The sequence below is a fragment of the Astatotilapia calliptera genome, chromosome 13, assembly GCF_964374335.1.
Source record: "Astatotilapia calliptera chromosome 13, fAstCal68.1, whole genome shotgun sequence".
NCBI classification, from domain to species: domain Eukaryota; kingdom Metazoa; phylum Chordata; class Actinopteri; order Cichliformes; family Cichlidae; genus Astatotilapia; species Astatotilapia calliptera.
In genome coordinates this window covers 28,597,984-28,623,254 of record NC_137434.1, presented here as the reverse complement: position 1 = coordinate 28,623,254, position 25,271 = coordinate 28,597,984, and the positions used below count along the sequence as shown (strand labels likewise).

The 25,271-nt window shown below is 39.3% G+C and overlaps 1 protein-coding gene and 1 long non-coding RNA gene across 4 annotated transcripts in view; one reads left to right on the top strand and one right to left on the bottom strand.

The window, feature by feature from the left end:
• atrnl1a (attractin-like 1a) overlaps positions 1–17,328 on the bottom strand; it is a 329,340-nt gene extending 312,012 nt beyond the window's left edge. For all 3 annotated transcript variants that reach the window (XM_026189694.2, XM_026189696.2, XM_026189697.2), the window contains exons 1-2: positions 15,869–17,328; positions 15,502–15,785 (exon numbers count right to left, since the gene is read on the bottom strand). In XM_026189694.2, coding sequence (XP_026045479.2) covers positions 15,502–15,746 — 245 coding nt within the window. In that variant the 5' untranslated portion in view covers positions 15,747–15,785; positions 15,869–17,328. The remainder of the gene's footprint in view (positions 1–15,501; positions 15,786–15,868) is intronic.
• Positions 13,160–24,038, top strand: LOC113034733 (uncharacterized). The gene is made up of 4 exons (XR_003274222.2): positions 13,160–13,455; positions 20,218–20,325; positions 20,710–20,768; positions 23,905–24,038. It is a non-coding gene; the product is annotated as an uncharacterized LOC113034733 (long non-coding RNA).
• The last annotated feature ends 1,233 nt before the right edge of the window (positions 24,039–25,271 follow it).

The window sequence follows — 25,271 nt, the reverse complement described above, 5'->3', positions numbered from 1 at the left end:
CAGGAAAGCAGAGCTAGCACATGCTTTAGTGATGAAATCATTTGTGAGAACTAACAGATTGTTAGAAAAAAGAGAAACTGACTTTTTTTTTCTCAAGGCATGGATGGAAAACATGGCCGTGTGTGTGTGTGTGTGTGTGTGTGTGTGTGTGTGTGTGTGTGTGTGTGTGTGTGTGTGTCTGTCTGTCTGCTTGGACAAAAATGAGAGCACTAAAGGGGAGATGAAAACAGGTAGAGTGAAGAGAAAAAAAAAAACAGAAAGGACACAGAGGTCTGAATCCAAAGAGATGCACCCCGCCAGGATATAACTTCAGAGTCAGCAGAGACCCACAGGATCATCAACACACTGTGTGCATTTCTAAAGCAACTACACACACGACACATACCGTACATACACACACCATTTATTTCTAAGGGTTTCAGCAGGGGAATAAAGCTGTTCTTGGTCGTATTTCAGTAAAAATTCAAGATGGACACAATCAAGCTTATGTCATAAATTCATGTGACTGCTTCCCACAATAATAAATCTTGCGCAGAAACATTATAATCTGTATGTATGTACTTATTAGATGCGTAACAGACACAGTTGGTTGGTATACGTGTAGGAAAATCTGCTCCTGACTTTAGAGGAACATGTTTTGTTTCCCAAATCAAACTCTGTTGACCATTCAGCAAAGAGTATGACACAAAACTGACTCATGGAAACCAGCAGTGGTCTCACAGAGATCGTAAACAGAGACTCCGGCAGCAGCACGGTACGCCTCATGATTCCTGGTGCCTCTTCCTTTTATTAAAAAATGATTACAGTAATAGCAGCACAAATCACATCATATCTAATCTTTTCAGATCTAACTTTGTCCACTTCCGTGTATCATCGTAATTCAGATGCAGATCTCATTTTTCTTTTTGCATCACACACTCAGTCTAAACCACTTTTATTTTTAGCTCTCAATTAGTTTACTTGTTTGTGCTCTAGCAGCCAGAAACACCACTCCATAGAAAAGCCATAATTTTATGTCTTTATCATCCATGCAAGTTTACTGGCTTTAATGGCATCTTCTAATGACTCGTCTCTAAAACTGTAAATGTTGGTTTCTGTGGCCTCAGTGTTTTTTCCTGTACAATAGCATTACTCATGTGACGGCTTTCAGGCCTGTGACCAGTGCACGCTGGAATTAAATACTGTGGCTTTATTTTAAAAAACAAAAATGTGAACACCTAGAGAAAAAGTATCAGGTGTTACCACTGACTGTATAACAGTTTTCTACAGTCTTTGTGTGTTAGCAATAAACCTGAACTGTGCACCCAGGACTGCAGTTTGAATGTTGCCTACAAGACTTCTAGTTGACAGAGGAAAAAGTGACAATTATCTGTTAAGAGTCTAATTTTTACACAAAATGTTGATGTTTCCCCACACATTAACAGAAAGTAGCTGACCAGACATATGGTGTCAGTCTTAGATATTTACCATTTTTGATTCAATTTCTCATGAACTAGCTGTGTGCAGGCAGGAATTGGACCCAAGCGCAAACTCACCAAATAAAGATCAGCTTTATTTGCTGAAACGGAGGAAAAGGCGATACAAACAATACAAAACTAAACCGGGAAATTACTAAACTAATCACACGGGGAGGCGCACGAGAAAAAAAACACAGCCAAGAGGGAGGATGCAACACGGAACTGAGGGAGACGCAGACATAAATACACAGAAGGATAACGAGGGACATGGGAACACAGCTGACACTGATAATCATAACAAGACAGGGCAGGAGCAAACAACACGACGTATACTGACGGGAGACTATCAAAGTAAAACAGGAAGTACACACAGACGCAGACAGGAGGGAGTGAGAGAACACGGGAAGACCACAGACCAAACGAGCTGGGAAACCATGGAATAAAACACAAGGAGGAGAAACGAGGCATGGAAACTGACCGATACACGGAGGGAGACAGAGACACAGGGGGTAAGGACACGAGGGGAAATCTAATAAATGACATCTAAACAGAATAACCTAGGAACCCTTAGAATAAGCAGTGGACCTAAAACATAATAACAGCAAATGACAAAAATACAGGAAAACACAAAACACCAGGTAGAAGTCCCGGGACCATGACATCAATTATCAGCTAAACAGCAAGCTATATCAATTTTTCCTGTCACTGGAAGAACTTGAAAGTGACAGATGAATGAACAGACAGCGCACCAGGTTCTACATATTTGTGACAAACATGTCTTGAGATGACAAATAAAGATTGGGGTGAGTTGTTTACATGTCTTTTCAGCTCTAATGCAGCAGAAAGCCAGGAGTAAAGACCGTCTGGAAATCCAGCAAGCTATCCATGAGTACTGATCAAATTCAAATTCAAATGTCACTGAAAATCAGCTGATTTAAACTCCACCAGAAGTCACTTCTATGAACATTCTGTCCAATTACCCAATGAGGACACTAAATTTTGCCATTACGAATGCCTAAGAAGCTAAAGGCTGAGTATGTTTGCTCTACTACCATTGCTGCTGATGAGTTCAAGTTTCTATTATGCTGTCCTCTTTTTAATTGGACTGAATTTAAAAAAAAAGAGTCTTATTTGCAAAATCATTTTCATACTGCATCTTAGAGGAAATATGGCCTTTGGGTTACACATGAGATAACTATTTTACTATCATACTACTTTTAAATCTGTCAACACCTTTATTAAAGTGTAACTTGCCGTTTAGTGAGGGTAGCACATTCGCAGTTTGCTGCCAATCTGAGGATGACCCATCTATCTGCTAAGAGCTCTGTTGTCAATGGAGGCAATGCACAAAGTATATGATACAACCAGTCTGTGGGCTGCTGTTGCTTGTGCTGTATCAGCAAGTTAGAACATACAAAGAGATGAAGTAGAAACAAGTGTTAACCAATCAACATTTAGCAGATGCAAATGTCATCCACTTCCAGCGACACATAGATGGAATTCTGAAGCACTGAGTGTGAGCATGTCTGATGTGGATGAAAACCCTCGTTGCTTGCTGTGTGAACGGTAAGATGTACTGAGACAGACACATTCTAAGGAACATAAATTACACTTAGAGTGAGGATCTTACCAGATCTTGTTGTTTGTTTTAGCTGACTATTGACCAAACTACAAAGATGTTCAAGTTACAAATATACCAACCACAGGAAATCACTGAATTGTAGCATATATTAATTCACAACCACAAGTAACTGACTTCACATTGTACAGTCACAAAAATGGGTTTTGTAGTAGGGCAAAATCTGTAGGTGAAAGACAGATATTATCACCTGAGGTCTTCCCTTGCATAGCGGGGTCTTGCTGTCCTAAGTTGGATAACTGTCTCCACCAATTTTGAAACCAAATGTGACCCTGACTATGAAACAGAGGAATGTTGCATGCTCATGCAGTGAAAAAACATGTCAGTCAAAAGGTTTTCTCATCCTAAAGCACATCCAGGTTTATGTCTCTATATTCGACCAAGTCTAAGGACAGCAGTCTAAGCAGATGTGCCCAGATTTCCGTCTCCCTAATGACTGAATCTACTCTTCTGGGAGGTCACCAGTTTGTACGCAAGCCAGCTAAGATATGGAATCTCTCCAGCATTTCTACCCTGTAGCTTCCTCCAAGAAGGATACAAATTTAAAAAGAAAGAAAGAAAGAAAGAAACTCATCAGGAAAGGATCCAGGAGGCATCCTAGTCAGATGCAACCACCTTAACTGGGTTGGTAGGTTGACCAGTAAATCAATGACTTGACCTTCATGCTCAATTCTTTCTTCACTATAACAGACGAGTATATGGTCCATAACACTGCAGATGCCACACCAATCTTTCTGTCAATCTCCCACTCTGCTGTTCCCACACTCATAAACAAGACCTTGAGATATGAAAACAAAAATTTACAACATGTTGTATAAAATAAAATAATAGATTCAGACTATAAAGTCATCGGGTGTTTACTGAGGTCTTAAATTAAGCTAACTATAGAGTCCAACAATCATACTTCTTTTTCCAACCAGAGGAGTCACTTCCTTCTGGCCAGTTTGAGTGACTTCCCACCTTGTTCTATGGGGCGGTGTCTCCAGAGATCAGGCTGATTTCATAGCATTTTGTGGAGTTTTAATTAGTCTAACATCTTAAGATTGGAGAATCGGGGTCGGTACCTTCGGCTCTTTTTCATGTGTTGACACACTGAGCAGATTTTGCAGTGTGGCATTACAGAAGGCAGTGTTATGCCTTCATGAAGGCATGTTCATTTCTATTCAGTTTCATTAATAAAGCACCAATGTACAACAACAGTCACCTCACACCCCCTTATACTGAAAGGTAAACATCCTAAATTATTACAGTAACCTGATAGCAGAGACTGACAACACTCAGAAGGAAAAAAAACTCACTTTTAATAGAAGGACAGTTAATGATGTGGAGTTGCATGTAACTAAATCAGGACTGAAAACAAGGTGACAGAGAGGAAATGATATGATTGGGCCTTATAATTTCTCTCCAATCATATGTGCCTAGCCCATATGCTTAAATGGGGTGCACATGCCTGGATCAGTGACATTCACGTTACTTGTTTTAATGTGGTTGCTGTAGATGACTGATGTTAAATTCTTCAAATGATGGAAAATTACTTGAAAATAACCTAAATTAGTCCTGTCGGATCTATAGATGGAGTATTAGTGGAGCCCACTGTTCCATTGTTATTGTGATGTCATAAATACGGACCTTCATCTCTGAGAAACTGCTACGGCCTCAGGAAGGACCACATGGGGGACATTATTCATGTAACACACCTGCCAATCCGGCTGCGCGTGCGTGTGTGCATGCGTGTGTTATGCCCTTGCGCTCTCTCATCATAGCAGGATTAACTCCCACTGGACAGATGGCAGTGTGATGCTCCTCCCTCCCACGCACGGTTTGTCATAGACACACACCAACAAAAACACACACTCACAAACAAACCACAGCTCTGCACAGAACGGTGGCATCTTCAGTAGACGAGCTGTGTCATCATTACGCCACACTGCCAGAGGCTTAAACACACGTAATCACACACATACACACATGGACTGAAGCCCATGTCAGCAGATGATGACTCTGATGGCAAAAAAAGCACTCTATTCTGTCTCCACTCTGCACGTCTCTCACTAAAACACTTGTGTGGTTGTTTTATCCTTGAATGGCTCCATTCTCCCAGCAGGATTTATATTTGGAACTCCCTTTGCGACTGTGACTATTTATGCATATTTGTGGCTATAATTTACTGTAAACATGATGAGTGTGTTTTAAGATTTTTTTTTTAAGAATAAGACACTGATTGTAATCAAAAGCATCTCCTAAGGCAATCAAAATGTTTTCTTATATTATACTTTGTGTTCTCGATAACGTTCATCCTCAGGTCAAATTCACTAAAGAGGCTTACAACAAAACAAAAAACAGAAAATCTGATGGCGGGTATAAATGCTCTGATAAATCGAGACTGGCAGGATTGAGATGTAACTGCAATAAATATTTTGGAGTTTTCTTGAACTGAAATTCTTGCCAGCTACTGGTAGTTATAGAACATTTTTACTTTTTCTTTTGTTGTTTATTTTTTGTGTGTGTGTGTGGGGTTTTTTTTTTAAGTTGAATATTTCGGTACTTACCAAACTATAAAATAAAGTGTTAAACTTCAAGCCACAGTGTTCATTTTATCACTTTCAGGATATTCAAGAAAATGTAATATGACATATTTTTAATATACTTAATTTACAGAAAACAATAACTATACAGGCACGGTATTATAAATACAATAGATACTGTTATTTTAAGTGAGATGATGATACCTGATTGGGAATTTTAGTCTCCAAAATATTTTTAATGCACTTAAAACATCGTGTTGCTGGCATTTTTTAAGACATTAAAATTTCTACAACTTCTCTACAAATTTATTTAAAAGGGGCATTTGTTTTAGTTTTTAACAGTTAAATCCTGATCCTCATATAGAGGCGTCTTGTGTGATAATGGTTAAACTGGCCATAAATAATGTAGCTCTGCATTCTCTACACTGCAGCTCAAATAAGCCGTGCTGTTCTATTTCACAATCTACAACAATCTGGATTAGACTCAAGCTCCACAACCTCATGGCCTAAAAAAGATGTACCTAAAATACCAAGAAAAAACAAAACAAAACACAGTAATAGCCACTTGGGGTTGTTTCGAAAAGTAAGTCAATTACAACAGACTCCCATTAAAGCACAAATTAACATGGTTACAGTCTGGTAGGAAACCTTTTTTTGTTCTCTAAAGGCTCATTTCTTCCTTCCTAGTAACAGCTGATAACTGGTAGATTTTTTTTTCCTTTTATGGTATTAATCATAAAAAGCCACTTCAGTTGTTTTAAGACATGAAACATTAACTCTTTTTACCATCAGCCTGACAGTGGGCCAATTTTACGGGCACTTTTTAACGACCGTAACTCTGTTACCGTTTGTGCTACAGAGAAACGCAAATGGTTTCAGAAAGAAGAGAAGAAAAGAGACGTGCTTTATAAGGATAGTTGTTGTATCACAATAGCACAAACCATTCAAAAGGTACTGCTCACTTAACACACAGACAGAGGAATCAGCTGGGCATAGATGTTACCATGTGTGCTTATATTTCCATAACTCCTCAACCGTTTTGGGCTAGAGAGAAAACTGAAATGGTTCAGAAAAGATGAGAATTATCTTGAAATTTTACAGCCAAAATTACAACATAGGTCCAGGCAGTCTGTCTGATACTTGGGTGAAAAAGAGTTAATAAGGATAAGGCTGCTTTTGAATGGTAGACAGTTCCTGTCATGAGTAGCTTTAGCCACTAACTGTCTGCCAGGCATCACCTCAGCTAATTTTATAAACTGGAACTCTCAACCACATTTGTGGTTTTACAGCAATGACTTTTCTGCACTCAGCTGTACTGACAGACCAAGAAGGAGTCAGTACTCGAGCTACGTCATCAGTCCATGGATACACCTTGCTAGCCAAGCTAGCATTAGCTAATAACTCAAGATGATTGCTCTGATACCAATTACTACTACTACCACTACTACTAATAATAATAATAATAAAAATAACAATAATGTTCATAATTTTAAAATCACAAAATAATAAGTCACATGATAGTGGCTACATTTATCTCATTTTTTTTTATCTCCCAATATAAGTAAATAGTAAATGGACTAGGTCTTATATAGCACTTTTCTACTCTGAGCACTCAAAGCTCTTTATACAACTAATTCATTCACTCAATCACTTTTTCTAATCTGTTCTGTCTATCTAACAGTCACACATTTACACTCCGATGGATGCATCGGAGAGCAACAAGGGGTTAGTATATTGCCCAAGGATATTTGGCACGCAGACTAGGGGGAAGCCAGGAATCGAACCACCAACCTTCCAATCAGTGGAAGACCTGCTCTACCGCCTGAGCTACAACCACCCCATGAGTCTAACACAATAAGTTAGAAACACAAAAAGCTCCTTAATAACACATTTCTACATATGGTATGTAGAATCCCTTAATTTTTCAGCTTTTCTACTGTGGTGGAGATTTATTTTCAAAGTTAGTATAGGTCAATGTTTGCTGATTAATTCATATTAAATAAAAGACTGTTTTTTGCTAAGGTACATATTTTACTTTTGCAATGGATGTGTCCTGAATCCAATTTACTCTATACAGAAGAATGAGTCATCAACTTATTAGAAGGTAAAGTATCTTCAAACAGTTAACAGTTATTTTTGGCAACAGATCCTACGTTGTTCCGACTTGGCAACAAGATTTCATGTCATGTTCAGACTGAACAAATTCCCATGATCATGATTTAAATTCTCATTTATCACTTCTATGGATTTAACTCTGTTAGGCCAAACTTCTAAACCAACAAGGGAAATGATATTCATGATATTCATACTGCTGCACACAGATGTGATGTGCAGAGCTGAACGGGGACCATAATGGACTCCAGCATCACGTAATAGGATTTTGGTGCCACTATAATATCAAAACTGCGCTCACAGTATTAGTTGACAGATTAAATCAGACATGAAGTGGAGGGTTTTAATCTAAGGCTATAATCATTTTTATAGAAATAAAAATAGCATTTTCTGCATGTATATTTTCACTAAATATAACTGCAATATTGTATTGTCATCTGATCGGCTGCTGTCTAAATTTGGAGCGAAGCATGCTGTACTTATCACACCAAGCCTGATAAACTGAGTTCGCTCCATCTGGCTCAACAGCAGCAGCATTATGTTTTTTTCCCCTCCTCTCTATCAATTAGTACCATCAGCATCTCCTTTCAGACCTCCCTGTTACATCTCTGTTGGGAGATAATGGCTTGAAAATGTTTGATCAGTGTGAATTCATTTTTCACTTAACTTTCAAGAGACAAAGCAAGATTAATGCAGCAGTTTATTCTAGCAAAACCTTGGGCAAGAAGATTTACTTTGATGTGCTGCATCAGACAGTTTGCTGGTGAAACTCTCAGATGCCACTGTTACGCAGGTCTACAAGTGTTTCACCGCCTCTTCCTTCTAACCATGAGGTTAATTGAGGACAAACAGGTAACATATTTAGTTTGAAGAAATCCTTCTATTGAGAGTACTCTTTCATTGCTGCATAGTTCTCCTTTGTGATTTATGATTTACTCATACTGATTGTGCACTTGACTTAAGGAGACTCTTCAATTTGCCATTTGAACAGTGCTGAAAACATTACAAAAATAAGCATCGGTTGTTTTTCAAATGTTTCCAATAGAAAGGTTGCTGACAGGAGCTATGAAAGATGAATACACAAGCAAAGCGCTTGATTTGGACATCGTACACTCGGCTTTCATCACCGAAATTTAAGTTGTTTTCAAAACTATGGTATTATCGAATACAATGTGGTTGTTTGTTTGTAGGGCTACTTTTCTGAACTGTGTTAACGTAAGCAAGAGTTTCCTGGTGTGGATGGATGGGTCTGCTAACCTTTATTCTTATACTTTATTTGAAGTTATGGAGATATTGAGGTTTGGTGCTAAACTACACGAAGTGCTTCCAAAGTTAACATAAGGAGGATGACGACCTCTGCATCTACTAGAAGAGACTATTTTGTAGTTCTTTAGCGATTTCTATAATGTTTCTGGGCACAGTTGTCCCCCAAAGATCAGTTTGTTCAACTAGTGTGATAACTGCACAGTTAAGCAAATCATGCACCGTAGGAGTCTGTCTGTAGTGTGATCGTTACCAGTGTCTGACCAGGGATCTGCTACCTCTGTAAAAAATAATTTTGTTAATTAATTACCAAATATGTTAGAGGACAGTGTGTCAACGCTTCCCCAGCTGAGCTTCAAGAGTGCATAAAAGAGAAAGTGAGCAAGTGCAAGAGAGCAGCTAACATAAACTGATATGCAAGGCAAGGTGTACACAGTCCAGCAGGAGCGTGGGGAGGAGGGATAGTACAAGGCAAGCATGCAGTCCTGCAGCTGATGTCAACCAAGTAAATACATAAATAGCAATACCCACACCGAACAGTAGATACAGGCCAACACAGAAATAAAAAGAAAGAGTATGTTTCAGTTTAACAGAAGGACACAAGGACAACTTGTGAAAGATAAGTACTTTCAGCTGTGGCTTTATTTCCCAATGGGGACTGTAACCATTTATGCCAAATACCCTGCTTGCCCCAACCCTCCAGTTTACCCAGGCTTGGGAGAGACACTGGGAGTGCACTAGCTTGTGACCCTCAGAGGCTGGTTTGGGTCTCAAACCAGGAATCTTTTTTTAATGTAAGGCAAACATTTCTAAACCACTACACCTTAGATCCAGCACTTGTGAAAATGGATGTTAAACATAGTTTCTTTTACCTTGGAGAGCAGCTGAGCAGTATTTCCCATTCTGCTTGGGTGCCTCTTTGAACTCAGTGTAGTAGCACCAGCTCTCCAACTATTGTGGGTTGTGTTTTGAGTCACCCTCCAGTTTACAGCCGATCTCCAGAGCAGAACAAGAATGAGTACGACATGAAGATCACAGATTCAAGACAGCAGAATGTCACTGAGAACCACAAGAAGAGCAATCTGATCAAGCTGTAGGAAATTACTAGAGGGTGGCGACTGGACCTATTAGGTTGTTAGTGAACTTTGAACTGAACTTTCAAAATAAGAGCTTAAGGATTGGCCAACAATTTTACCATGCTGACTTGGATAGATCTTTGATGAGTTCTTTCACTGTGATAGAAAGCTCTGACAGAAATAGATTACTGCAAACCAACACAAAAGAAAACACAATGTGTTTAAAGATGTTATAAAGCTTCACAAACTTAAAATATACTGGAAACTGTAGTGCTGTGAAATGTTATAAAAACCATTTCATCAAAGAAAATTGGATTTTAAAGTTAAGCGTTTTGATGGCTGATGACTTCTTTAAGTATGCTTTTGTGTGCTGTAGGTGGGGAAAAAGATGCTATCTAGTTTGTATCAAAAGAAAAACAACAGGAGAGCAGAAAAAAATAAAGAGAGAAAATACCTTTTGAAAACAAAGAGTGATACTGTGAACCAATAAGACCAAACAGAACACATATGCCTTAAATCAATAGACAAGCAGAGCTGTCTCCCTATTTCTCCTTTATTGGATCTATCTATGTGGCACAGTACAGTGTGTGTGTGTGTGTGTGTGTGTGTGTGTGTGTGTGTGTGTGTCTCATCCAACTGCAATCCAATGGCCAGTAAAGCTTTAGCTTTATAGAGCATTTTCAAAGCAGACCAGCACAGATCCCTTCAGTCTGTCCTCACTATTAGATGCAGCTGATGAAACAGTGAATTTCATTAGATAATACAGCTGTTTGGAGAGAGCATTCCTGTAATACAGGTAGTTTACAAGGAAACTTATCAACAGCTTGTTCATAATACCAAGAAGCAACCTCCAGTGTCTTTCTGCTCCCTTATTAGATGATTTAGAAATGAAAACTTTAACATAAAGACACATTTTCACTTTACAAATTAAAATTAGAAGTCTTTTTTTAAGGTATCTTTTTATATTTCCATGCAAAACCTCCAAGGCTGGAAAATGAAGATAATGTCGAAATACTGAAAACTGCAGTTCCTCAAATAGCCACTTTAAATTTCCATAGATTCCCACGTTAAAATGTTTCAATAGTTATTTTTCCATGTTAAAATAACTGTTGAAATAAACATTTTTACACCCTGATACATTTTTCCCTATTCATAAGAACTAAACTCTTTCATTTGGATACTGGTGAGGTTTAACGTTAGAGTCCTGGCAAGTATGTAGCTGTCTGCTAGACTTCATCTCCATAACTAAACTGGATCCCTTGGAAGTATGTGACAATATGACGTCTGTGCTCCAGTCTCAGAGTGAAACTCTGGGATACTAATTATCTGTTATTTCCCACTAATTGGCAGGTGTACCCATATGCACCCATATGCTTTACAGATGCAGCATTTGCTGCACTCCACTCCAATTAGCACTCCATCCTTTAAATACTTCTGACTCCAAAAAACACACAGAACAAAATAGCTACAGTCTAAACAGTAGGTTCCATTGTGCTGGATCGGTCCATTTTTAAGGTACAATGTGTAAAATATATACACAGGGCTAATTACAGTGCATGACAATGAGGCTTGCTTCTAGTGGTCAAAGGAAGGTTTTGAAATCCATCCATCCACTTTTATTTTAGACATTAATACAAGTAGGATGGGAAGATTATTATGTTTAGAAACTTGTTGTCAAAGGTCACTCAACAGTCACATCTTGAGCAGCCTGAGTCAGTGGCGCCCAGGCATAGGCCTGTAAATGTACCCCACTCCCCCACCGCTCCAGTAACATCAAGACTTCATGGTCATTTTAATCCTTTTCTGACATCAGATGTGTATCATGAAAGGATCTTATTTTGTTCTCTCCTGTTTTCTGTCATGCATAACCTGCTACACTGGTGGATGCTTCTATCAAACATGGCTGAAGTTTCATATAATTATTTTAGGATATGTGCAAGTTGATGCCAAATGTCTGAGCTCAGTGTTCAGACAATTTTTATTCTACTCTAGCCTCTGTATAAGATCAGTGAGAGAGGATATCCCTAATGTGGTTATATCACTGACTGTAAGCTATTCACCTGCCATTTAAACTTTGTTTGCAAGGGGCAGCCAAAGTTGACTAAAAGAGAGTGAGAAAGGAGCAAAGAACAGCTTGTTTCATACAGTGGATGAACTTAGGGTCAAACATAGATAAGGATTATTTTTGAACTGTCAGTCATGCGAAGCAACTCTAATTAAGCCCATACCTGCAACAGGATAAAGAGAGCCACAGTAGGCACTTTTTAATCGCCACTTGGCAGTAGAATAAATGCCGTATAAAGCCCGAGATGCAGGCAATTTTTCCCTGCATGTCACTTCCCACATAGTTGTGTCCCCATTATATGTAACGACCTCCTATGCCATTAAATCACCATCTTCAGTGTGTTTATCGGTTAATGCCACCACCTTCATTTAAGACGTGCCGTGTTTAAAAGTCTCGCTTCACGGCTTCTTCCTAATGAAAAAAAACATCCATCATTTTCATCTCTTTGCATTTCTTTCATATTTTTCATGAGTTAGGATCTCCGTGCGATAAATCTGTCTTTCCTTGTGGTTATTTAGGTCTCCCTGTGGTCTACGGTCATTTAGGATATAGCGGGTGGGCCATTTTCATCTGTGTCTTTATTGCCTGAAAATCCCAATTTATGCTATTTGTGTTTGCTCTTTTTTTGTAAACTGTTCTCTTTGTTGGTGGTCACTTTAGCTGTCTTTTCTTTGTATCGTTTTTACTATCTCTTTGTGGTCATTTATTATTTTCATCTATTTGCTTTTTTGCACCCTTTTGTAGTGAGCTCGTGTCTCTCTACAATCATTATTTCTTTCTTTATGGTCATGTCAGTCTCTCTGTACTCATTTGAGTCCCTTTCTTGTCTTTTAGTGACCTTTGTAGCAAGCTGATAAACATTCAAACAAGAAATGTAAACAGTCCAAACAGATGCAATCTGCTGCAGGGACCTCCTGACACCGTAAGCCTCTGCTTAGCAAGCCCTTATTAGTTGTATACTTGTAAAGTGGTCATGTAAGGGTTAAACATGCTGTAGACTGATAGCTCAGAACTATCATCAATGATACGCTTTCACTTCATTGGGCAATTTGATGGCACAGCTGTTCTACCTTTTTAATCGAGCACTCCCATCATTTCCCATTGCTTGTATATAAGAAGCACTCTGTATTAGTGAATGATATCAAACGGACGCTAAGAAGAAAAGCTCATCCCTGCAGTTTTGTCTTGCCCAGTGCTCTTGCAACATTCGTATTGATTGAGGAATCGATACTGTCCTCTAGAGAGAAAATACCAGACTGATATCCTGCCATTTCTTCATCCATACTCAACAGAGCAGGCTGCAGGTGACCGTGACAAGGTATGCTTGTTCCTTCAGGACGATATGAGGGGTGAATATTGCCACAGAGCAAGGAGGGAGAGGGGATCTGACCATTTAAGCTGCTCTCCAGGCAGAGAGAGGGGGATATCTGTTCCAAGTTTGTTTGTTTTTTTATGATACCTAAAGCAGTTTTTCTAAGTCAAGCATGAAACACCTCCTTTATAGAAGACTTTTAATCTAACATTTGATTAAGTTGCCTCTTTGTCACGTACACAAACTCCCCAGGAAGGCTTATCAGAATAATGTTCTGTAGCTGGAAGCATTTTGCAGAGCAATTCCTGCCTAACCTGACCTAGACATCAGTGACTATACTAGTGTGCTTTTATGAACAGCAAACACATTGTTTTCATATAAAATGTTTCACTTTTATCATCATGCATATGTGATGTGGGGCTTCCATATTGCTATAAAAGTCAAGAGGGAATAAACCAGTTGAACAGGCAGTGGGTGGACTGACTTTTCCCCCCAGTATCTGCTCTTTGCTGTGTAATTTCCCTTCCAAGTGTCATTCTTCACTTGGCTCCACTTATTAGAGGTTTCATTACGTGCAATACTAAAAGGGATTTTAATGACAAAATATGCATGTGCCATTGCCTGTACCTTTAAAAACTTTTTGCTGAACATAGATGCAGCATAAGATCAAAAGATTAAAATAAAAAAAAATCAGTTGCAGTCTACTACTACATCGTTAATGCATTAAAAGATAATGTGCTATGAAATACAGTGGTACAGATTATGTTTCTACACCTAAACTTCTCAGAAGGGATGTTTTCATATCTATATATAATACTGAATGAGTTGTGGGGCTGGAATTTCTTTACCCTCTCTGAATCTCCACCTTTTCTCCTGTAACGGTTTCCCAATGAAACCAGACTAAGAACAATTCAGAACATGTATGAAGATGAAGAGATCAAATGATCAAGTCAGCCCGCTGAGACAGGTGTACCAGGGACCTACTCTGGTGCCAGTTCTGGGCAAGTGACACAAAAAAAAAACAAAAAAAAACATGTGGTCCGTATGAACCATATTTGAAATTATTGCATACTGTCTTTTTGCACACATGCACGCAGACACGTATGTCCCCACTCGGATGTATTATTAAACTTAACTGTTGCTGCAATCCTTTCTAGAGTACACACTAGCACTGTATTCTGTGGTTGTACCATCTTCTCCTGCCTGTGGCTGAGCAGGTGACAGTGGTTTGTACTAATTAGTGCTTCTACAAAACAATGCCTATTCTTTTCTTCTCTTCCTTTTTTTTCGGGTCAGGCTTGTGTCTTTATAAATATTTTAGCAGAACCCGTTCAGACTCTCTGGAGACGTTAATCAGAACTTAACGTCTTAAGTCAGCTTTAAGTTTTCTCAAGAAGTATGGTCGCTTCTTACTTTTTCACTTACTACTCAAACTCACTCAAAATTCAGCTTTGCAACCAAATCAAATTTGTCTCAGAAAACATCACAGGCAAGGCATCACTGAATCACTTGGTTGATGCCAGCTGTATGAGACTCGTGCCAGCAGCTCTAAAGCAGTGACCAGTCTGATTTCTGGGCTTTAAAACTTAATGTCCTCCTTTTAGAAATATGTTTACACTCATGTAGCCAACCAAACCAAACAAAGCTGTGCAGTACATTACACTCATGCATAACCATGACTTACTATTGTAGATTACATTTAATATTCCTGTCTACCAACTTCTACCAATTTTTTACATAAAATATGAATGCATAATATCAGGGTGCTCAGTCTTTGTTTTGCTGTGGCATTAATTTACCCTCATACACTCTGACAATAGAGCCAAGTATCATCCACAGTGCTTGGGTTTAAACGCAGGTGAACATTTTACACTTAATCCCCGAAGAGTGAGATTAGTTAACTAATATTACAAAGAAAAGAAGATGTAGTAACCATTAGCAGAGTTTAGACCCTGCATGTTTTGGCCTTTGATCACCTCAACAGTGATATGAGAAACAGTACAACAGGTACGATTTGAACTGTAAATTCACGCAAGCTGTCGACCAACTTACTTGAATCTTCCCTGACAGTGCTGGCACTGATCCCCGACCCAGCCGTGGTCACACACGCAGGTCCCGTTAATACACTTCCCTGAAAAACAGCTTTTATCACAAGACTTGGACACCGAGGAGGCTTCCGCGTGGACCACGAGATGAAGCATCATCAGTATTCCCAGGTATATTTTCAACACTTCCCGGGACCTGCTCTGTGAAGACCTGGTCCAGGTGAGCAGACGTGTCCCGCTAACAAGGACCATGATGGACGCGGGTAGACTTGTTTTTTCGGAGGCTGCAAGCTGAGAGAAAGCGAGCCGTCACGTTAGGCTGTGAGGTGATGTGTTGTCATGAGCTGAGGTGTCACTTGGCTCAAGCAGCTTACCTGTGACGCCTGTGGGAAAGGCGCAGGAAAACAGCAGTTACGCTGTCAGAACATGCCGAGCTGCACGAGAGAAGCTGCGGGACGGGACAAAGAGGTGAAACTTTGATGGAAACTGCTCCGACGTTAAAAAGCCCGTGAACGCATTTCCTCTCGTATTCATCCACTTTCACATCGAAAGCCCCCTTACGCGCGTCCAAGCAACTCTTCCAGATAACTTCCAGTGTGCAGTTTCCAATGAATACAAGCGATCGTGACCGGATGATGCTCTCTCAGCGGGGAAAAGCTGTAATCCAGGAGATAAAATCAAACCACGGAGCTCAGACGACCGTGCGCTTCTCTCCTGCTGGATGTGTTCCCAGACAAAGACGCGCCCTCCCCTCTGCCCGGGTTTGTTCTCCTCCGAGGATGCGACAGCCGCAGCTCCCCCCGGATCGTCGCTTCTTCTGCTTCTTTCTCCTGCCTGCTGCTCTCGCTCTTCAGTCCACACAGCTGGTTTCTGACAGGGGGAAACTCCAGCACAAAGCCCCGAGCATGAGCAGTACGGCCACGCGGTTAAAGGGGCAGTTCCCTTTAAACGGCATGCAGCAGAGACAAAGCCGGTGACATTCGTCTGCAACACCGACTATCTCAGCGCGTTTCTACACCTGAAGCGCATGTTCGAGACGAACAATGAAAGAAGGAAGAATGAAAAAAGACATTTTGCGCACAGTAGAAATATTTTCCTTTTACAATAATTATCCCGATGGCATGCATACCTACACTACTTTCCTTACCTAAATCTATACAGAGATAGCGAGAGAGAGGGTGGAGAGAGAGAGTTATTGTATTTCCAAGTCAAAAATAATGCACCATGTGCTGTACTGTAAGTAATCGGGTATAGGGGTTCCTTTACATTTATTTTAATTATTTTTCTTTCTTCCATTTAGAAACTTAATTCTTGTAGCTTTTTTTCAGTGTCACTGATCACTGAAATCTTTGGCTATCTGCAACTACAGCAAACTTCGCCAGTAAAACAAAAACTGCACATGTTTTGGAGGAAAACAGGGAAAACCCACCATCTTTCTGCATTTTCCTGACCGCCAGCTGTCTCCTGATATTCCCCCAGCAAATCTAGAAGAAGTGTTGTGAATGTGGACCTTTTTGGCCCTGGACATCATGCAGAATGACCTTGATATCCAGTAATTTGGCCACCAAGGATATTCATGCACACTGTATATGTGTGCTGCTTATGTCAAAACAAAATGCATGCCTTGTAAAGGACACGTTATTACCCACAGCATTACCCAGTGAGGCTGAAAGTCTGTTATCCATATGATTGTCTTTCTATTATTTCTTGTGTCTTTGATGAAAAAAATAGCTAATTTTCTGGTTACTCAAAGAAGCTCTTAATTCTTTTCAGCAAAATCCAACACTGGCTGTTTAGTTTTTCAAGGCTGAGTAAATTCAACCATAATGTCAAAATCCAATTTTGTTACTCATTTTCGACAGAAGTTTTTCACGCACGCACACACTCGCGCCTTCACAGAAACGTATCATGAGAAAGGGTAACCGCGGGGAATGATCGCTAATAAAACTGCAGCAAAATGGTAATTTTTTCTAGAACAATTGCCCCGAGACAAATTGGAGACAGCATAACAACCCCCACCGAATTCATTCTAGCAATCACTGGTACACTTTATTACTCAAATAGTTATTATCTATGTATCGTACATTTCAAAACCAGCTGGAAACAGTAAAAGATGTGTAATCCTACAGTCTGTCCTTTTATTTCAGAGATCAATCAGTGTTGATTTAAAGTGCAAAATATCTACAGCTGAGAAAAGATGCTTTCAAATAAGAAACTAACCTCTTTCTTTCCACCTAAGCTCTCGGTGCATTGGTTGGACACATTTGGATGCATCTGAGTCGATTCAAAGACAGATATGACAGCAACATTAAAACCGGACTGACACAACGGAGGCCTAATTCCCCAAACTGTCTGCCTGATTTATAACTCCATCTCACTCTGAAGGCTTTAAAGACACAAAGATGTTCTTTAGAGCCACGCTGTGCTTTTGAAAAACAAAGCCAAGATTTGCATCTGCGTTCCCCGAGGGCTCAGAAAAACCATGCAGCAAGCCAAAAGACGATAATCCTCAAACCGAAACATCTAAAGCAAGATATTACTCTGCCACAGTGTGATGAAGAGAATAACACTGTTTCAACTTGAGATATTGGTTACAGCAGTTACATATGTGTGTAGACACCTGGTGTTTAACAAGGTGAGTCTCAACACTGCAGTGAGTTATTTGTATCCAAATGTCTTCCCCAGCTACAAAAAGGCACGGACAAAATTTGCCAAAAATGCATTTATTGGCTAAATTATACTAATACATAAAAGCTAAGGGTATTCTGTGTTCAGGTGTGTAATACAAAAAAGGACTCCAAATTATTACTAACTGTGCAGCTTTGTGAGTATCTTTGATCTTGCAGTTTTGGGGTTTACAGCTTATTTGCTGCAAGGTTCGATCTCACTGCCCTCACCAAAAAGCTGTTTTCAGCAGGAATATGTAACTATTTAATAATACAAGCTCTGATAAATCCACTGCACACTGTCCTTCCTGCAAAACAAACAGTCAGGCAAAGTTAGCAGTCAGCAGATGATGGAACAGGAACATCTACAGAGCTCATAAACGGTCATAAATGACTCTTAATAATTAGTGGAGAATATAGATTTTACCAGCAGGTTAATAAACGTCAAAAACCCTGCCTGATTAAAATTTGGCTGTAATTCAGTTCAAAGTCTGTTCAGGCATGTACAGACAGCTTCTCTCAGCTGTTTTTAGCAGAGAAGTCCCTTTGTGACCACTTGTACTGTGTGCTCAGCGATTTCACCATAAACTTCTAACTTGTGCAGAGAGCAAGTGTATCAAACTGACCTGAATTTCATGTGAAAGGATCACGGCTGGTGATGAGATTCAGGTCATGCTGCAACAGCTGAGGAGTGGGTCACACCAGCACATTCTTCTTTCACCAGCTGTACCCCAGATCTTCCTCCCTTCAGCTTCACCCACTTCCCAAAAATAAAAATAAAAACAAGTTGAAGAGTTGGTCTTCTGGCACAATGGGGGAGATCCAACACAGACGCACAGAGACATAACATCACTTACAATGAGAGCTCTAAAGATAAGACTGGCCAGATTTAAGTAGATATTTTTATGGACCTGGACGTTTTGATCATACCTCGTGCAAAGCATGGCCACCCTATGTCATCAATGTTTTGCTCACCTGCTTTTTTCAGTTAAGACAGCTAGCCAAGGTAAAGCCATACCTCCCAGCTAACGTCTTTGAGCGTGTTATTCACCTTTTCCTTAGTTGCAGATTAGACTACTGCAATTCATTGTATTATGGTCTAGATCAGGCCATCATCCATCGTCTTCAAAATTCAGCTGCTCGCCTGCTAACTGGTACCAAACGGAGAGAGCATATAACCCCAGTTTTAGCTTCTTTACACTGGCTTCCTTTCTCCTACAGGATCCAATTTAAACTTTTACTTTTTGTTTTTAATAAGTCACTTAATGCCCGAGCCCCTTCTTACCTGTCTGAGCTCCTCTCTGCCTATGCTCCAGGTAAAACCATGAGGTCTAGCTCAAAACTAATGCTGTCCATCCCACGGACTTATCTCAAATCCCGTGGTGATAGATCCTTCTCTGTGGCAGGTCCCAGACTTTGGAATAGTCTCCCCTTAAATATTAGATCTGCACAAACACTTGAGCAATTTAAATCATTACTAAAGACACATTTCTATGCCCTGGCTTTTAACACACTATGACCCAAGCATTTTGGTCTTATTTGAATTAGTTTTAGTTAGTGTTTTAATTCTTTTATTGTCCTATTATTGTTTTTTATTGTTGTTATTGTATTACATTGTTGCTTTTTAATGCCATTTTTACATTGTTAAGCACTTTGTGCAGCATCAGCTGTTTGAAATGTGCAATATAAATAAATTTGACCTTGACCAATGTGATTGTGGGCTACTGTTGTTGGCTTTAGCACTAGTCTGTGTGACTTTTTTGTAGCCATAGGTTATTGTATATGACCATACAGTCTAATGTCAACATCTACATCAACAAGTATACAGCAAGCTAGCTAACATAGCAGCTCAGCTGACCAGAGCAACAGGGGTGTCTACAACCTCCATAGTAACTGCAGGTGTAGTTTGATACACAGAAAATAGTTTCTTTACAAAACTACTCAGAACAAGAGTTAATCTTTCCCCCAAGTAGCCAAAATAAAAAAGAAAGCAGCTTTAAATTAAATAAGTCTCCCACCTGAAAGATCACCAGATTTGCTGCTCCGATTTCTTTTAGCATTCCTGAAGCAACAAAAAGATTAGAAATGTGACCACGGAGGAAGGTGACACGAACACACCCGACTTTCAACCATGAACTGGAGTTCAAGCTTCATCTGTGACCACAGTTAAGTTTTGCTTTCACTCAGTGTTGCTTTGATTTTCACTTGCTGCTTTTTTAAGTTTGTGTATATCAAAGAAAATATCATAGTTTGGTTAAAAAAGATCCTTTTTATGACATTAAGTTCTTGTAACACTGTTGTGACAAATTAATTTTATCAGAGGGTGATCGTGATGCTTCTTGTGATGCATTACTTATGGTCCAGTATCAGTGTCCACCTGTGTAACATTAAACCACACGGGGACTGTGTAGTACAAACATTTTGCTGACTGACACCATGATGATGCTTGAACAAGACAAGGAGCAACTGTCAAAGATCAAAAAGCACACACAGACTTCAGCTATTACAAATAAGTCATTCACATAATATTACTTCTGTCTTCTTGAAAGGGTCTAAAACACACTATATGGACCTACTACCTACAGGTGCACACGCCCTAGTTTCATAGGTGAGTACTGTTACCACTACACTCACACATACTGGTGGTGGCAGGTGTCTATAAGAAAGTATAGGCCAGGAGTAAAGGCTACAACAAAAACACACATTTTACATCCTTGACTACTCACTTATAAATAAATCTTTGTTTGGTCAAAAGCTTAAATTAGCACCAATGTAACACAACCTTACATGATGACATTTACAAATATCATTAATACAAATATAACTGATGAAATATTATTTTGAAATATAAATAGAGCAACCTCTAAGACAGTGAGCTCAGAAGAAATTGCTGAGTCTGAGAACCTTACTTGGTGCAAAAATGTCTTAAACCTAAATGATAATTACCGTAAGTTGACACATAAGACAGCTGGTGACGTTATCGCACCAGAACAGCTTGCAAACATCAATTTAGATGCTTTTCTGGAGCTTTTTTTCTTATTTCCTATGATCCCCATAAGCCATTCAGGAGCAACATTCACATGAGTGATACTTACCTCAAGACTTGAAACTGTTTAGTTGAGGTTAGGAACAGATCCGCACACCAAGCATCCAAACTTTGGTGTTCACTGATTTAGGAAATTTTAAAATGAAGAAGAAGAAAAAAAGAAGATGACTCTCTGAAAAAGATAAATGAAAGCCTGCAGTGTTCAGCAAAAACACCGAGTATATCTTACAGTGTAAAAGATCCATCAGCTGCATATGATTGGGACTGATTTTATGTGGGTTTGTTACATCACACTAGGCACATTAATCAACAACATTAAATGATTTTAACAGCCTACTTTTAAAAAAACCCAAAAAAAGAACATTCAAATTCATTTCTAGTGCCTTCGGGTATGTAAAGAGTACATTTGGCTTAGAAAGAACTCTTATTTGGACTTGGTTTTATCTGAGCGGAGCAGGTATTCCGGCAGCCAGCCATTTCTTGCGGAAACAGCTGTTTTATTGCAGGCTGGTTTTTCCCTTTCTACACCCCTCCTGGGACACGCAGCACTACCTCCTGCTCTTCACAGAGCACCTTGCTGCTGCTGATGCTTCTGCTGCTGACATACACTTATTTCTCTGCCCCAATTTCGCAACTCTATTGCCAGCAACAAGACCATCTGCTTTGCTTCTAAATTAGGGAGAGTATTTATCAAATGTCTTCCGATGAGAATACTGATCTGGGTTCTGCTTCGCCTCATAAGATGAGATAAATGACAAGGTCAAGAATATGGGGGTGTGCACCTTTTCCATATCCATATTCATTAACTTTCTGGCAGGACATGAAGTAGAAAATTAATTGTCACAGTGCGGTGTCAGGACTGTCAGTGTTGTAACTTTAACTAGATGCTTTCATCCCTGGTGATGTTTCTGAGTGAATAAATACAAATGAAAGTTACATGTCATCATTCTTTTAAAACACTTCTAGGCTGAAAGGCCTAATAAACGCAAACTGTCACTTCTGTGTTCAAATTTCATGGTTTTAAGCTACAAGGGACAGCAAACTGTGGTGTTAAACCTCACTGTTAGCCTGTGGGAAATTGGTTTGGCTCGTTGTTATTCCTGCTGCTTGAGTTGAATCCTATTATAGATCGTTTTTAACCTCCCCCCAAGGGCCAAAGTAGGATTATTGATTGTCTTACACAAAAAACCCACTTTGAGGGGAAAAATGAAAAAAATAAATAAACCAATATTGATTTTGACAGTTTGTTTATAATTAAACAGTGCAATAACTAAGTGGTGCGGAGGGGACAGGGATGAGTAAGGATTATGCGGACATGCAGGATACAGAGAAGGTGCATTTGGTATTTGGTTTGCTGCCCATCAGCTTCCTCTCCGTGCTCATATTAATGTTTTTCACTACCAGCTGTGAGGTGTTTAATAACACAGATGTGCCTCAAAAATGGCTACAGATTGAGAGCTATTGCAGCCATTTCACCGACATAAAAAAGAAAGAAGACACACTAAAACACACACACACTGACGTACAGCGGGAGAGTGGATAATAAAAAAGAAAGGGGAATTATATTGTCCTTGGGAAGAGATAATAAAAACGTTAGAAATGAGATTGATGTTTGGTGCCCCCTGGTGTTTAGTAGCTGCTAAGTCAGGTTACATAGAAATTTACCAACAAGATAGGGGAAAAGCAATTGTTTAATTTGGAATCAATTATTCTGAGCTCGAGGACAAGGTGAAGTCGTCAGTGCGTGATTTGAAGCTAGGATGGTGTCCCTGTGTTCAATTTCAGCCCTTCTAGCCATCACAACAGTGTAACCCTCCCTGACATTAACAAATACAGCTGGTGCACTGACCTGACACATTTCAAACATGGACTAAACATTTATTTTCTTGTGAAGTCTTCAATCATATGTTGGTTTCCTAACTTGGCACTCGGTCCTTGTGAGCTTAGAGAACCCCCAGTATAAAGATTTCAATGCTGATATATATTTTTCAACTTTCGGCAGATGTAAGCCAGACTCAGACTCAAGATTGATAGAGGAACACAAACAATATCCAGTTGAAAAGAATAAAAAAAATAATGATACAGAAGACACAGAAGGGCTTAACTGGAGGCTGAGTGGGGTTTTCCATCCTGCTTAGGGCCCCCAGAAGATGTGAGGAAGTCATGATTGACTCTTTGTTTAATTTCTTTGCCCTTCTTGAAAAATAAACGCATGACAAAAGACTGTGAAATCATGGATTTAGGACATCTGTGACTGAGTGTGTCAATCATTTGGAAAAGGAGAAGAGAAGACTTGCCCTGTAAATAAACACTTACCGCTCTGAAAAACAGGGTCATAAACTGTAAGAAAATGAGATTAGTTTCAACTAGTAATTGTTTAATTTCATTTCAAAATCAAATTTCTCAGTTTCTCAGAAAGATTGCTGTTTTACCAGTAAAAGTAGGTAAGTAGTGGAGAAACTGACTTGTACGACTACAGGAAGGGAAGAACAACTCAGAAAGAGATGTAAACATCTTTATTCAATTTTTTTAGATGTCAGCGTTTTCGTGTTTCTGAAAGTAGGAGTGGCGGGCAGAGTCTTCGGCTATCAGGCTCCAATAAGACTTATAAGACTATCTTAAAACTTTCCTTTTAGATAAACGTATACAATATTGGCATGTTTTATTATTTTTAATGAATTTATTTTTTATCATTCAGCTCCCAGCCTCCAGGAACCACAGCTGGATAAGCAGTTAGGGAAAGGATGGATGAACTGTTATTGGAGATGTGAAGTTTTATGTTTGGAATATATGTCAAATTCAATAAAAACAAATTAGTAACAGTTCCTACAATTATTCAGATCAGTTTTCCATCTTTCTACAGTCTACAGTTTCTCCTCTCTCCTGTTGGGAACTTCCTCTCTGATCCATAAAAAGAATTTTCCTTTCATTCCTGCAGCCACTTAAAGTGGAAAAATGTTCAGGACAGTTATTTTCCTGTAGCCATGGGGATGTTACTGTCCTAGTGTGACCATAGTTACAGTTGTGATGAAGAGCCTATCCACTGTTGCCAAGCCATGCTCGTTTGATTTAGATCCGGCCGAGTGAGAGGGGAAAGAGGGCAGGACGTGGCCGGAGTCCAGGGGATTTCCTGTGCGTGTGATTGATTCCTATCTGCAGAGCTCAGAGACACATTGGCTGATGTGCTAATGAGAAAACAAGTTGGAGAAGTTTTCGACAGAAATACATTGTTCCTTTTAAACAATGATGGAAAACCACAGAAAAGAAGAATATTAGATTCACTGCTGCAACCACCGACCACAGTCGTTCCTCTCTGCAGCAGCTGAAAGAGTCATAAAAGGAAGCTTCATACCCTTTTCTACAATTGGAAGACAAAATTGTGTTTTCACATCTATAACAATATAGACTGAACTTCCACCAAATGCTCGCTAGACACAGCAAATAACATCTTTCTGCAGCTGTTGAACTGCTGACATTCCCACATATTTGCTTTCAGTTGTATGTCTTTATACACTCAAAGCATCCAAAGTATCTGGATGATGATTGAGTTCACTCAAAGAAATATTTAAAGCTTATAGTTGTTTTATATCTTCAAAGGTTTGTCAGGTCCTCATCACTTTGCTAATAATTCAAGTCTCTGTTGATCCTTATGTATCACCCCTCTCTCTACATGTAGTAATATTTGACCTTATAATTCTTATTAATGGTTCCTTAGTTTCTGGACTTTTTTGTTTCCTTTGTTAAAAATTAAACAAACCACAAGGCCAGATTCCAATATAATATCCACGTGTTTGGCCTTGTTGTGGCTCCATCCCTTTTTTTTTCTTTTTTTTTTTTGACTTTATGCAGTAAAGCTGCCTTAACATTAGCACTGAATGGAATCAAATGTTACATTAGCTAATGTTAAGCCAACATTAAGCTAACACAGCTACTGGTAACATGAGTAACAATGCACTTCTTTTAGATCAGAGGTGTCAAACTCATTTTAAACTGACACACACACATAGCCTTATTTTATCTTAAACTATTTGCTAATATTCTACATTTACTGTAACAAAGTGTAAC